The sequence below is a fragment of the Orycteropus afer genome, unplaced genomic scaffold (genome assembly GCF_000298275.1).
Source record: "Orycteropus afer afer isolate SDZICR_OR568_19922 unplaced genomic scaffold, OryAfe1.0 scaffold00002, whole genome shotgun sequence".
NCBI lineage: Eukaryota > Metazoa > Chordata > Mammalia > Tubulidentata > Orycteropodidae > Orycteropus > Orycteropus afer.
Window position 1 is genome coordinate 23,762,242 of NW_006921589.1, and position 13,908 is coordinate 23,776,149.

Here is a 13,908-nt window from a genome sequence, read left to right on the forward strand (position 1 = left end):
TTTTTTTTTTTTTTTTTTTTTTTTTTTTTTTTTTTTGGTAAAGAGCTTTGTAATACTTGCTTGAGCAGGGCAGGGGCCAGGCCAGCCCAAGAAGCCCAAGAGGCATGAGGGGTTAATGGGTCAAGCACCAAAGGGCTGAGGGCTAGTGAAAGCCTTGCCTGCAAGCATGACTAAGAACAGGCTGTCCTGATGGGAGAACTATATCCTGAGTCATTTCTGATCCTGAATTGTAACCTGTTACTTCCCTAACAAATCCCATAATTCTGAGTATTGTCTGTGGGTTCTTCGTGACTTTTGCAATGAACTGCTGAATCCAGCTGAGAAGTAGAGAGTGCTACGGGAGGGGCAGCTGGTGTCAGAATTGGTAGAAAGTTGGAGAAAAGAAGTATGTCTGACCTCTGCTTCATCAGACTCAACCTTGGACTGATGCCGATGGTGATTCTTTCTCCCCATTGTGAGTTCAGAGGAAGTCAGATGCCCAAGCCACACCATTTTTACAGGAAAAGAAAAAATATCTGATTTTTTTTCTTTATGCTTTAAAAGGTACAGTTTCTAGGTTCCCATAAGATACCACCACCACCACCACCACCCCTCATACACACCCCCAAAAATTTAAAGAGACCAACAGTCTCCCAAAATAATGTTTCTGTAAATCATGTTCATTTACGGTCACAGTTTTATTTCTCTGGTGGCTCTTTGACAAAAAGAAGGATAAATATTCACAAAAGGTTGAAAAGATGGGGTAAATGATGACCTCCTATAGATAATACAGAAACCTTAATTAACATCATCTTTTTGATAATCATTTCACATCCTATGTGAGTAAATGCACTCTTTGTTTGGCAAGAAATTAATTAATTGTCTAATGACTCAACAATCTCCCTTTAGAAATTAACACCATTAATTTTAATTCCTATAATCCTGTGTGTGTGCCAAGAGAAACTAATTATTAATGAAGCTTTTCAAACCATGGTAATTATTTATTTATTGTAGAGACCAAAGCTTATTAGTGATTACTAGGGGCAGGATGGAGGGAGCAAGAGAGAGTCGCTGTTTAGGAAGCACTGCAAACCATGGTATTTAGACACTACCTTGGTCTTTTCTCAGAAGTAGAACTGGGGTCAATAATATTATTTTTTAAATAATTAGATAGTTTTATAACTAGTTATTTACATTTTTTGCCTTTTATAAATATTAGGAAAATCTTTATTTTCCTGTTATAAAACATTTTCCAAATGAATAAAGAGAAAATTATATACCCATGACTTAGAATTTACAGTTATACAGTTTTAGCATATTTATTTCATCTAATATATTTTTTGCTGTAGAATTTAAAGTAAATAGCAGAAACGTAACATTTTACTCCTAAATATTTTTATACATCTTTCATTCTTACACATTTTTAAAATAAAAATTCCTTAAATTAGCTAGTGAATTCAATATATTAATTTTTTATATTTATAAATTTAAGATACTTTGAGTGAAGCCACAAATAATTAGACATTTTCACTGAAAGGTAGACCAAAGTTTAGCCAGATTTAATTCTTTCCTATTTGACTAGAGAAAGATCTCAGAGAAAGTGCCTTTTTCTTTTAATATTTATTCATCTACCTGTTTCATTGGAGCTCTGGTAGCATAGTGCCTAAGGCACTTGACTGCTAACCAGAAGGCTGGGAGTTCAAACCCACCAGCCACTCCTTGGAAGGAAGATAGGGCAATCTACTTCCGTAGGGATACTGCCTCGGAAACCCAAGGAGGGGTCACCATGAGTCTGGTCCAACTCGACGGCACATAACAACAACAACACATGTTTCATATGACTTCATTCTTTCTTCACAAATTTTAGATGCTACCTAAGTCAGTTTGTTCTGTCATGGATAATTCATATGATATGTGACTGCTCACACTTCCTTGCCTTTGGGTATCCTATTCCTTCAGCCTGAAATGCCTTTGCCTCCTTCTTCACACATTTAACTCCCACCCATCCTCTAGTTTTAAGATGAGGTGATTATTCCCCCAGGAAGTCATCTCTCAGCCCCTTATAATGAATTAAGATGCTTTTCAGAGGTCCCGTAATTGTGAATACCTCTGTTGTGAAACGTACACAGCATAACAAAAAGTATCTACTCTCCGAGCTTCACAGATAATCAGCTCAACAAGCAAAGATTGAATCTTATTCAGCAATACATGGTGGCACTTAATGGTTTGGGAAATGTTAAAGAAACATTAAAGATCATAATGTTGAATCAGACAATCTCTGATATATCTTCCAGCTCAAATTTTTATGAGACTTCATAGAAAATAATTCAGTCAGCCTTCATAGATAATAATCCCTACAAATTCCTCTGTGTTGCTGCTGTTCCTTGTTGGTAGATCAGCACATCTGAGATGTTAGTCAGTGTTTTTTAGAGAGTAGCATGAAGAATCCCCTTTTCTGGCACTATTAGGCTAACTATACAGAGGAAAACAAAAGAAAACTCACTGCCGTTGAGTCCATTTCGACTCATAGTGACCTCTCCTTGGGTTTCTGAGGCAATATCTCTACGGAAGTAGAGTACCCAATCTTCCCTCTGAGAAGTGGCTGGTGCATTTGAACCACCAGCCTTCTGGTTAGCAGTCAAATGCCTTAGGCACTATGCCACCAGAGCTCCCTAACCTACAGAGAATTCCCACCTACAAAGATAAGACTGGAATGAAATCCATCTTTTTAAAGTACGATTTAGCTGGCTATGCAGTATAGAAATCAGTCTGAGGCCAATAATATTATATAGTCTCAGTACATACTGCATTTGGACTTATCCTAGGGGCATCTATTGATCTAGTGGCTTAGAGCTTGAGTTTTAGTGGTGTTTAGGCAAAAAAAAAAAAAAGATGAAGACTGAGACCAGCTGAGGATAAAAACTAGATTGAGGATCCTTTTATCAAGCCAAACCCCAAATAACCCACTGTCATTGAGTCAATTTCAATTCTTAGTAACCCTATAAGATAGAGTAGAACTGCTTCAAAGGGCTTCCAAGGCTATAAATTTTTACAGAAATAGAATGCCATATCTTTCTCCCATGAAGTGACAGGTGGGTTTGAATTGCCAAGCTTTGGTTTAGTAGTTAAACTCTTTAACCACTGTACTACCAAGAGTCCTTTTATTTCAAGCTACCGTAGTTGCTGTTGGGTGCCATTGATTTGGCTCCGACTCACAGCAACCCCACATACAGCAGAAGGAAACACTGCCCAATCATGAGCCATCATCACAATCCCTGCCAGACCTGAGCCCATTGTTGTAGCCACTGTGTCAATCCATCCCATTGAGGCTCTTCCTCTTTTTTGATGACCATCCTCTTTACCAAGCATGATATCCTTCTCCAGGGACTGGTCCCTTCTAACTACATGATCAAAGTAGGTGAGACAAGTAAGGCCATTCATTTCTTTTTTTCTTTTTCTTTTTTTAATTTTTATTGTGATTTAGGTGAAAGTTTACGAGCAATTTCACTTTCCATACAACAGTTCATGCACATTTTGTCTCATGACATTGACTGCAATTTTCCACAATGTAACAATCTCTTCCCACTACCTCCCCACAGTTACCTATTCCCTGTGTCCTTCCCTCCCATACACTCCTGCCCCCTGAGTGGTCTCCTCGTGCATATACACTGCCCTTCTGTTCTCCCATGTTTGATCTCTCCAAGGAGTGTATCTACCTGATGTAAATGCTCAGCCCGTATGCTGGTCTTTTATTTGACTTGAAGCCACAGGAGTGAGTTCAATTCCAAACATGAAGGGCAGCTAGGGGCCATAGTCTCAGGGGTTTCACCAGGCTCTTTCAGACCAGCAAGCCCGGTCATTTTATTATTATTATTATTATTATTAGTTCCACATTGTTCTCCCACTCTATCCAGGATCTTCTACACAGATTACCCTCTGAGTGGTTGACAGTGGTAGCCGAGCACCCTCTAGTTCTTCTGGTCTCATAGTCGTATAGGCTGAGGATCACATAGTGTACCAGTCACTTGGACTAATTATTTCCATGAATCTTTGGTTTCCTTCATTCTTCTTTGCTCTGGACAATGAGAGACCCATTGTTGCATCTATATGGCCGCTTGCAAGCTTTTAAGATCCCAGTCTCTACTCATCAAAATAGGATGTGGAATAATGATTTTGTGTAGTATGTTATGCCAGTTGAGCTTGATGTACCCTATGACCAGGGTCCCAAGAAAGGCCATTCTTGCTTCTGAGGAGCATTCAGGCTGTAGTTCTTCCAAGACAAATTTGTTTGTTCTTCTGGTAGTCCAGGCATATTCAGTATTCTTTGCCAACACCACAACTCAAAGGCATCAACTGTTCTCTGGTCTTCCTTATTTATTGTCCAGTTTTCACATGCATATGAGGCAACCAAAAATACGATAAGGCTTGGGTTAGGCACACCTTAATCTTCAAAGTGATGTCTTTACTTCATAACACCTTAAAGAGGTCTTTTGCAGCACATTTGCCCAGTGCAATACAACGTCTGATTTCTTGACTTCTGCTTCCATGGGTGTTAATTGTGGAGACTAATAAAATGAAATCCCGGACAGCTTCAGTCTTTTCTCCATTTATTGTGATGTTGCTTATTGGTCCAGTTGTAAGGATTTTTGTTTTCTTTATGTTGAGTGTAATCCATGCTGAAGATTGTAGTATTTGATTGTCATCAGCAAGTGCTTCAAGTCATCTTCACTTCCAGAAAACAAGGGTGTGTCATCTGCATATTGCAGTCTGTTCGTGAGTCTTCCTCCAGTCCTGATGCCACATTCTTCTTCATATAGGCTAGCTCCTCAGATTATTTGCTCAGCACACAGATTGAATAAGCAGCATGGTGGAAGAATACAACCATGATGCATACCTTTCCTGATTTTAAACCATGTAGTATCCATCCCTTTGTTCTGTTTAAATGACTGCCTCTTACTCTATGTAAAGATTCCTCATGAGCACAATTAAGTGTTCTGGAAATCCCGTTCTTCACAATGTTATCCATAATTTGTTATGATCCAGAGAGTCAAATGTCTTTGCATAGTCCATAAAACACAGGTAAATACCTTTCTGGTATTCTTTGCTTTCAGTCAAGATCCATCTGACATCAGCAATGTTATCCCTCATTCCACATCCTCTTCTGAAGTCAGCTTGAATTTCTCGAAATTCCCTGCCAATGTACTAGTGCAACTAGTTTTGAATTATCTCCAGCAAAATATTACTTGCATGTGAGATTAATGATATTGTTCAATAATTTCCACATTCTATTGGATCACCTTTCTTTGGAATGGACACAAATACTGATCTCTTCCAGTCAGTTGGCCAGGTAGCTGTCTTCCAAATTTCTTGGCATAAACAAAGGAGCACCTCCAGTGCTGCATACATTTGTTGAAACATCTCAAGCTAGAAGTCACAAAATATAACTGCCTTAGTGGGTGAGCTAGAAACAAAATCATCCTTCAGGAAGATTTATCTGTTTCAGCCTTAGCTCCATTTGGAGTTGAGAGAGAGGAGCAGTGAAGAAAAAAAATATCTTCCCTGATAATTTCTAACCATAAGCTTACATTCATGCGTGGTCAAATTCATTTAAAGTGGACTTAGGTTGATAATTCTTCTAGGCACCTTGCAAAAGCAAATATAAAGTTATCTAAAGGAATTACTTTAAATCTGAATTTCATGAGCTTCTTAATATGAATCATTAAATACACAAGGAAATATGCCACCATGTGGTTAGCCAATATTGACCAACAAAGTCTGTGGATACTGTGGATAGAAAATAGATTTAATAAAGAAAAGATTACAAAAAAATATTGAATCATAAAAAAAGAAAAAAGAAAAAAAAAACACTGCCATCAAGTCAGATCCGACTCATAGTGACCCCTCCTTGAGTTTCCGGGCAGTATCACTACGGAAGTAGATTGCCCCATCTTCCTTCCAAGATTGAAGGCATAAGAGACTATTAAATTTAAACATTAAACAAAGCTAAAGAGAGAGTCAGTAAAGTGGAAAAATAGATTTAAAGAAATTACTAGAACAGTGCTACAGAGAAAAAAAAAATAAAGAGAGAGAGAAAATACAAGATTTGGAGACACAGAGGAAAGTGTAGGAAGGTTCCACATTGTTATCATTAAAGCTTCAGAAGAACATAACAAAGAGGGAGAGAAAATTTTCAAAGACAAAATAGCTTAGAAATTCCCAGAACTGAATAAAGACACAGACCCTCTGATACAAGAAATACAATGAATCTGTACCTATCTGGAGAGTAAAATTACAGAACATGAAAATCAAATAGATGATCCTAAAAGGAGTCAGAGAGAAAAAAATAATCACTAACAAAGTCTGAGAACCAATTTCTCAATAGTGCAGGGGAAACTAGAAGAAGAACTGAAATAATATCTTCAAAGGGCTAACAAAATAATTTTCAACCAAGGATAATATGCTGTGAAAAAATATCTTCAATATTGAGACTGAAATAAAGACATTTTCAGACAAAGAAAAACAGAAGTTACTATAAACAGAGTCTAACTTAAAGAAATTCTAAAAGATACTTCAGGAAGAAGGAAAATTATCTCAGAATGAAGTACAAAACAGAATGGTGAGGGAAAAAAATAAGCTGTTAAATACACTTAAAAAATCTTACTGCACAATTCATGGTGCAATAACATAAAATTAAAATAAAATGAAAATCCCATGTGATAATAACATACAATTTGAGAAGCCAATTAAAGTATTAAAACCTTTATATATTATTTGAGAGGGAGGAAGTTTCTAATTAGCTTTAAACTTTCTTAAGTTACATGTGGGAGCTCTGATGGGGTAGTGCCTAAAGCATTTGACTGCTAAACAGAAGACTGGCAGCTCAAACCCACCAGCCACTCCTTGGAAGGAAGACTGGGCAATCTACTTCTGTAGAGATACCTCCTTGGAAACCCAAGGAGGGGTCGTTATGAGTTGAATCAACTTGACGGCAGTGAGTTTGGGTTTTTTTGTTTGTTTTAAGTTACATAAACCATAAAAAAATTTCTGTGATAACCACAAAAAAAAATAAATATAGTGTATATTATAATTATAACTAATAATGGAGGGGATGTATTAAAAATTCTGTATTCAAATTTAAATTTAAATACTGTGTATTAGTAATAATCGTTACTAATAAATTATCTGAGCTAAACTCTTCAACTAAAAGACAATATAAGCAAGTATAAAGTCTCAACCTATTTTAAAAAATTAGTATCATGGAGGCAATATTCTTGATCATAACTATTTAAGTAAGAACTCTATTACAAAAAAAATATATATTTTAAAAATTTTTTGGATACTAGAACAAAGCAGATATCAAATTGTATGTTTTATCATGGGATCATAGATATAAGGGCATTACCTGTTGCATTCCAATTATTGGGAATCTAGGGAACTCAATAAAGCACCTCCCTTTTCCCACTTGAATTTGAAGCTAATTGAGAAGTATATAAAAAGTCAGGCAGATGAATTTTCTTTTGAAATTTTATTACCAATAAAGTTTTTTGGTGAATATAACTTGCTTATTTGTTCTCCTGAATTGCACTTACTAACTACCTAAAACTGCAGTCAATACCCATAAGGACAAAGCCTGCTCCACAAAGTTTACTAGTGCAGAGTCAAGGGCAAACCAGTATGTATGATCTCTACAGGCAGGTAGGTCCCAAAGAGAGGCCTAGAAAGAGGCTAATGTGCAAATGCCCTATTCCTATTCCCACTCTCACTAATCAGGCAAGTCACTCTCTCCATAGGGAGGGAAGAACAAGTGGAACAGAAATGGGAAAAAAGGCTGTTATTCTAATAAACATTCCTCCACATGGTAATATAAGGAATTACTGTTAGGATCCTTCTAACAGTAATAAGAAGGGAAATCTACAATCTTTGTGGGATAAAATTTTCTTAGTGTCTTTACCTCCCTCCTGGAGCTGAGCAGTGATATTGAGTTCACACTGTACTTTGGCTTTCAGCACAAGGACAATCTGCTCTTCTATAGTAATAGTCCCATCAGAATCCAGCTGTAAAATGAACAAAATACAAACTGAGAAAAACATTCTCATTACTTTAAAAATTTTATTTCAATGAAAATTCAAAATTCACAAAGTTTTTGAATAATCTTATCTATTTAGCACAAAGGGGAAAAAAATAATCTCATACCAAAAGAATGGAATCCTTAGGAGGGAAAATCTTTATTTGCCATAGCTATACCTGGATAACAAATTACCCCAAAGCTTTGTGACTTAAAACAGCAAATATTTATTATCTCACAGCTTGGTAGAGACTTAACTCAGTGGATCTGGCTCAGGGTCTCCCAGTCAAGAACTGACTTGCAATCAAGACATTAACTAAAAATAGTAGCACCTGAAGACTTGACTGGAGCTAGGAGATCTGCTTCCAAGATGGCACGTTCACACGGCTATTGGCTAGGGGTCATAACTCCTCAGTTGCTGTTGTCAGGAGGTCTCAATTCCTCACCATTTGGTTCTCTCTATATGGGTTCTTGAGCATCTTTTCAACATGACAGCTGGTTTCATCCACAGTGAGTGACCCCAGAAAGAAAGCAAAGAGGAAGCCACAATGCCTTTCATGATCTAATCTCAGAAGTCACTCATGGTCAGTTCCCCTACATTCTATTTGTTAAAAGCAATACATCAACTCTCATTCAACAAGAAAGGCATGGATCTCCACCCCTTGAAGAAAAATATTTTAAAAATTGTAGATGTATTTATAAATAGTCATGCTTTTCTACAAATGATCATCTATTTTGCAGAAGAAGAATGTGGAGCATTATATTTTCTGTAGACTTACTAAGAATGATATTGCCCAGAGCTTTGTACTTTTGTTTGCTGTTAGGGATTTAGTGATTCTTACATCAGATGAGATGACAAAACCTATCAATTTATCTAAGTGACATTCTTCCAATAATATAGTACTTTGCAAAATCCCAAACCATTAATTTCAGGCTGTAAATACATTTATTTCTAGAATAATTTCTTCAATAAAGTGAGAAAACAAACATTTTATATTGTGCAATAAGACATTATGAACTAATAATAGAAATAAACCACCACTTGTCTATCAGTTTGTTGTAGTGTAGTACTTGTGGGTTGAGGTGAGGCTGGAGGTTATCCCACCAGAACTTCAAATACCAGCAGGGTCACCCATGGTGGCCAGGTTTCAGTGATATTTCCAGGCTATGACAGACTTGGAAGAAGGAAGGCCATCCACTTCTCAAAAAATTGGCCAGTGAAAACCTTATGAATAGCAGGGAAATACTGCCTGATATAGTACTAGAAAAATTTATGAATAGCCCTGAAACACTGTCCAATATACTGCTGGAAGATGAGACCCTCAGGTTGGAAGGTACTCAAAATACAACTGGGGAAGAGCTGCCTCCTCAAAGTAGAGTTGACCTTAATGACATAGATGGAGTAAAGCTTTCAGGATCTCTATTTGCTGATGTGGCATGACTCAAAATGGGAAAAAACAGCTGCAAATATCCATTATAATTGGAACATGGAATGTACAAAGTATGAATATAAGAAAATTGCACCTCAATAAAACTCAATGCTGTCAAGTTGGTCCCAACTCATAAGGACCGTTCCTTGGATTTCCAAGGCAGTATCTCTATGGAAATAGATTGCCCAGTCTTCCTTCCAAGGAGTAGCTGGGGGGTTTGAACCACCAGCCTTCTGGTCAGCAGTCAAATGCCTTAGGCACTATGCCGCTAGAGCTCCCAGGAAAATTGGAAGTAGCCAAAAATGAAAGATAGATATCCTAGGCATCAGTGAGCTGAAATGGATTGGTTTAGACTATTTTGAAAAAATCATATGATCTACTCTGCCAGGAATGACAAATTGAAGAGGAATAGTGTGGCATATATCCTCACAAAGAATGTTTTGAGGTCTATCATGCAGTACAATCTTGTCAGTGATAGGATAATATCCATACACCTAAAAGAAATACAATACTACTATTGTTCAAATTTACACACCAACCACCAAAGCCAAAGACAAGGAAATTGAAGATTTTTATGAACTTCTGCAGTCTGAAATTGACCGAACGTGCAATCAAGATATGTTGATTATTACTGGTGATTGGAATGCAAAAGTTGGAAACAAAGAAGAATCACCAGTAATTGGAAAATATGGCCTTGGTGATAGAAATGACACTGGAGATTACATGATAGAGTTTTGAAAGACCAATGACTTATTCACTGCAAATACCTTTCTTCAACAACATAAATGGAGGATATATATGTGGACTTCACCAGATGGAATACACAGGAATCAGATCGACTACATGTGTGCAAAAAAGCAATGGAGAAGTTCAATATCTACAGCCCATAAAAGGCCAGGAGCTGACTGTGAATCAGACCATCAAATACTCACATACAAATTTAAGTTGAAGCTGAAGACAATGAAAACAAGTCCATGAGAGCCAAATATGACCTTGATTATATCCCTCCTGAATTTAGACACCATTTAAAGAATAGATTTGACGCATTGAACACCAGTGACCAAAAACCAGACAAATTGTAAGATGACATCAAGAACATCATACACGAAGAAAGCAAAAGGTCATTAAAAAGAAAAAGAATATAAAAAGAATAAAAGACCAAAATGAATGTCCAAAGAGACTCTGAAACTTACTCCTGAACAGAGAGTAGCCAAAGCAAACGGAAGAAATTACAAGATACAAGAGCTAAACAGAAGATATCAAAGAGCAGCTTGAGAAGACAAAGTCAATTATTATAATGAAATTGACAAAAACCTGGAGTTAGAAAATCAAAAAGGAAGAATACACTCAGCGTTTCTCAAGCTAAAAGAACTAAAGATAAAATTCAAGCCTTGTGTTGCAATATTGAAAGATTCTATGGGCAAAATATGAATGATTCAGGAAACATAAAAAGAAGATGGAAGGAATACACAGAGTCACTATACCAAAAAGAATTTGTCAATGTTCATCCATTTCAGGAGGTGGCATATGATCAAGAATCAACAGTATTGAAGGAAGAAGTCAAAGCTGCACTGAAGGAATTGGCAAAAGCCAAGGCTCCAAGAATTGACAGGATACCTGTTGAGATGTTTCAACAAACAGATGCTGCACTGGAGGCACTTACTGTGTATGCCAAGAAATTCAGAAGCTACCTGGCCAACTGACTGAAAGAGATCCATATTTTTACCCATTCCAAAGAAAGGTGATCCCACAGAATGTGGAAATTATCAAACAATATCATTAATATCACATGCAAGTAAAATTTTGCTGGAGATAATTCAAAAACAGTTGCAGCAATATATTGACAGGGAACTTCCAGAAATGTTAGCTAGATTCAGAAGAGGATGTGGAACAAGGGATACTATTGCTGATGTCTAATGGATCTTGGCTCAAAGTAAAGAATACCAGAAAAATGTTTGCTTGTGTTTTACTGACTATGCAAAAACATTTGACAGTGTGGATCATAACAAATTATGGATAACATTGAGAAGAATGGGAATTCCAGAATTGTGCTTATGAAGAACCTGTACATAGACCAGGAGGATATCATTTGAACAGAAAAAGAGGATACTGTATGGTTTAAAATCAAGAAAGGAGTGTGTCAGGGTTGCATCCTTTCACCATACTTATTCAATCTGTATGCTGAGCAAATCATTTGAGAAGCTGGACTATAGGAAGAACACAGCATCAGGATTGGAGGAAGAGTCATTAACAACTTGTGATATGCAGATGACACAACCTCGCTTGTTGAAAGTGAAGATGGCTTAAAGCACTTACTGATGAAGATTAAAGACTACAGTCGGCAGTACGGGTTACACCTCAGCATAAAGAAAATGAAAATCCTCACAACTGGACCAATAAGCAGTGTCACAATAAATGGAGAAAAAGATTGAAGTTGTCAAAGATTTCATGTTATTTAATTTCACAGTCAACACCAATGGAAGCAGCAGTCAAGACATCAGAAGACGTATTGCACTGGGCAGATCTGCTGTGAAAGACCTCTTTAAAGTGCTGAAGTGCAAAGATGTCTCTTTGAAGACTAAGATGTGCCTAACCCAACTCATGGTGTTTTCAGTCGCCTCATATGCATGTGAAAGCTGGACAATAAATAAGGAAGACCGAAGAAGAGTTGATGCTTTTGAGTTGTGGTGTTAGAAAAAAAATATTGAAAGTACAATGGACTCTCAGAAGAACTAACAAATTTGTCCTGGACAAAGTACAGCCAGAATGCTCCTTGGAAGCAAGAATGGCTAGAATTTGTCTCAAGTACTTTGGTCATGTTGTCAGAAGGGACCATTTCCTGGAGAAGGTTATCATGCTTGGTAAAGTGGATGGTCAGCAAAAGAAGGGGAGGCCCTCAATGAGATGGATTGACACAGTGGCTGCAGTGATGGGCTCAGGTATAGAAAGGATTGTGAGGCTGGTGCAGGACCGAGCAGTGTTTCATTCTATTGTCGCTATGAGTTGGAGCCGACTCGATGGTACCTAACAATAACAACAATAGAAATAAAAAGATGTTCACATCATAGTCCATAGAAAGTTCACATAGAGATTTCTGATTATTATGATTTTAAATAACATATAAAATGATAGACTGGTAGTTTAAAGTGAAATGGAAGGTACAGGAAAAAAAAATCTGTAAGAACTGTTTTTATTGTCAAAAAAAAATCTATTTCATGAACATTCTGAGGTTTTCACTTTCTAATATATTTTATAGCACAGTGAAGAGCCAAGGATATAATCTTGGAGATTTCTGGATAGTAGTAATAGCTCAATGCCTAAATTTATTTTAAAAAGTTTTACGAAATGAAAGAATATTAAAAAATAACCAGTTTTGTGGGTTAGAAGGCAAACCAGAATTTAGCTATCAAATTAACCCAATCATTGCACACTTTTACTGATTTAAAGCCATTCAACATTCCCTTGTTCTGTTTCAATGACTGTCTCTTAGTCTATGTACAGGTTCTTCATGAGCACAATTAAGTGTTCTGGAATTCCCATTCTTCACAATGTTATCCATAATTTGTTATGATCCACACTGTCATATGCTCTTGCATAATCAATATCACACAAGTAAACATCTTTCTGGTATTCTTTGCTTTCAGCCAAGATCCATCTGACATCAGCAATGATATCCCTCATTCCATGTCCTCTTCTGAATCCTTTAATATTGCAACTCAAGTCTTGAATTTTTTTCTTCAGTTATTTCAGCTTGAGAAATGCCAAGTGTGTTCTTCTCTTTTAGTTTTCTAACTCCAGATCTTTGCATAAGTTTGATCGGGATGTACTAAATCATGAGCTATTAAATTGACCTTTAGTCATTTCAAATGAGAATAAGAAACTTAGTGTCTTTTATATTTCTTTTCTCTTTCTATTTTGTTGCATTTACGAGTGTTCTTTACCTTAGAGTAATATTAAAATCATAATACAGTTAAAACAAGGAGACCCACTGGCACAATGGTTAAGTGATTGACTACTAACCAAAAGGTTAGTGGTTCACACCCACCAGCAGCTCTGCAAGAGAAAAGACCTAGTGATCTTCTCCCTATGAAATCCTATAGGGCTGTTCTACTCTGTCATATATGGTCACTATGAGTAGGAATCAACTTAATGAGACACACACAACATATTTAAAACAGAAGAGCAGTTTCCATACTTGATGTCTATTACTCCAAAAGCAACAATTATACCAAAACAAAATATTACATTTTGAAAAATGGATGCTAATATTTCTTCCTAAACAAGTGATCACTTACTATTTGAAATAAAATACTGACTTTCAATCTGTGATGTACTTCATGGCTAAGAGAAGCCCCAATTTGATATGTGTTTTATTGAAAGTTCCTAAATTTCTCATGAGATGTACCAATTCTTAATGTCAAGATCTGCAAATAC

At 36.6% G+C, this 13,908-nt stretch overlaps 1 protein-coding gene across 1 annotated transcript in view; it reads right to left on the reverse strand.

The window, feature by feature from the left end:
- The window catches only part of PTH2R (parathyroid hormone 2 receptor), a 78,588-nt gene extending 70,065 nt beyond the window's left edge, over positions 1–8,523 (reverse strand). The window contains exons 1-2 of the mRNA XM_042783545.1: positions 8,491–8,523; positions 7,931–8,033 (exon numbers count right to left, since the gene is read on the reverse strand). Coding sequence (XP_042639479.1) covers positions 7,931–8,033; positions 8,491–8,523 — 136 coding nt within the window. The remainder of the gene's footprint in view (positions 1–7,930; positions 8,034–8,490) is intronic.
- Positions 8,524–13,908: the final 5,385 nt, after the last annotated feature.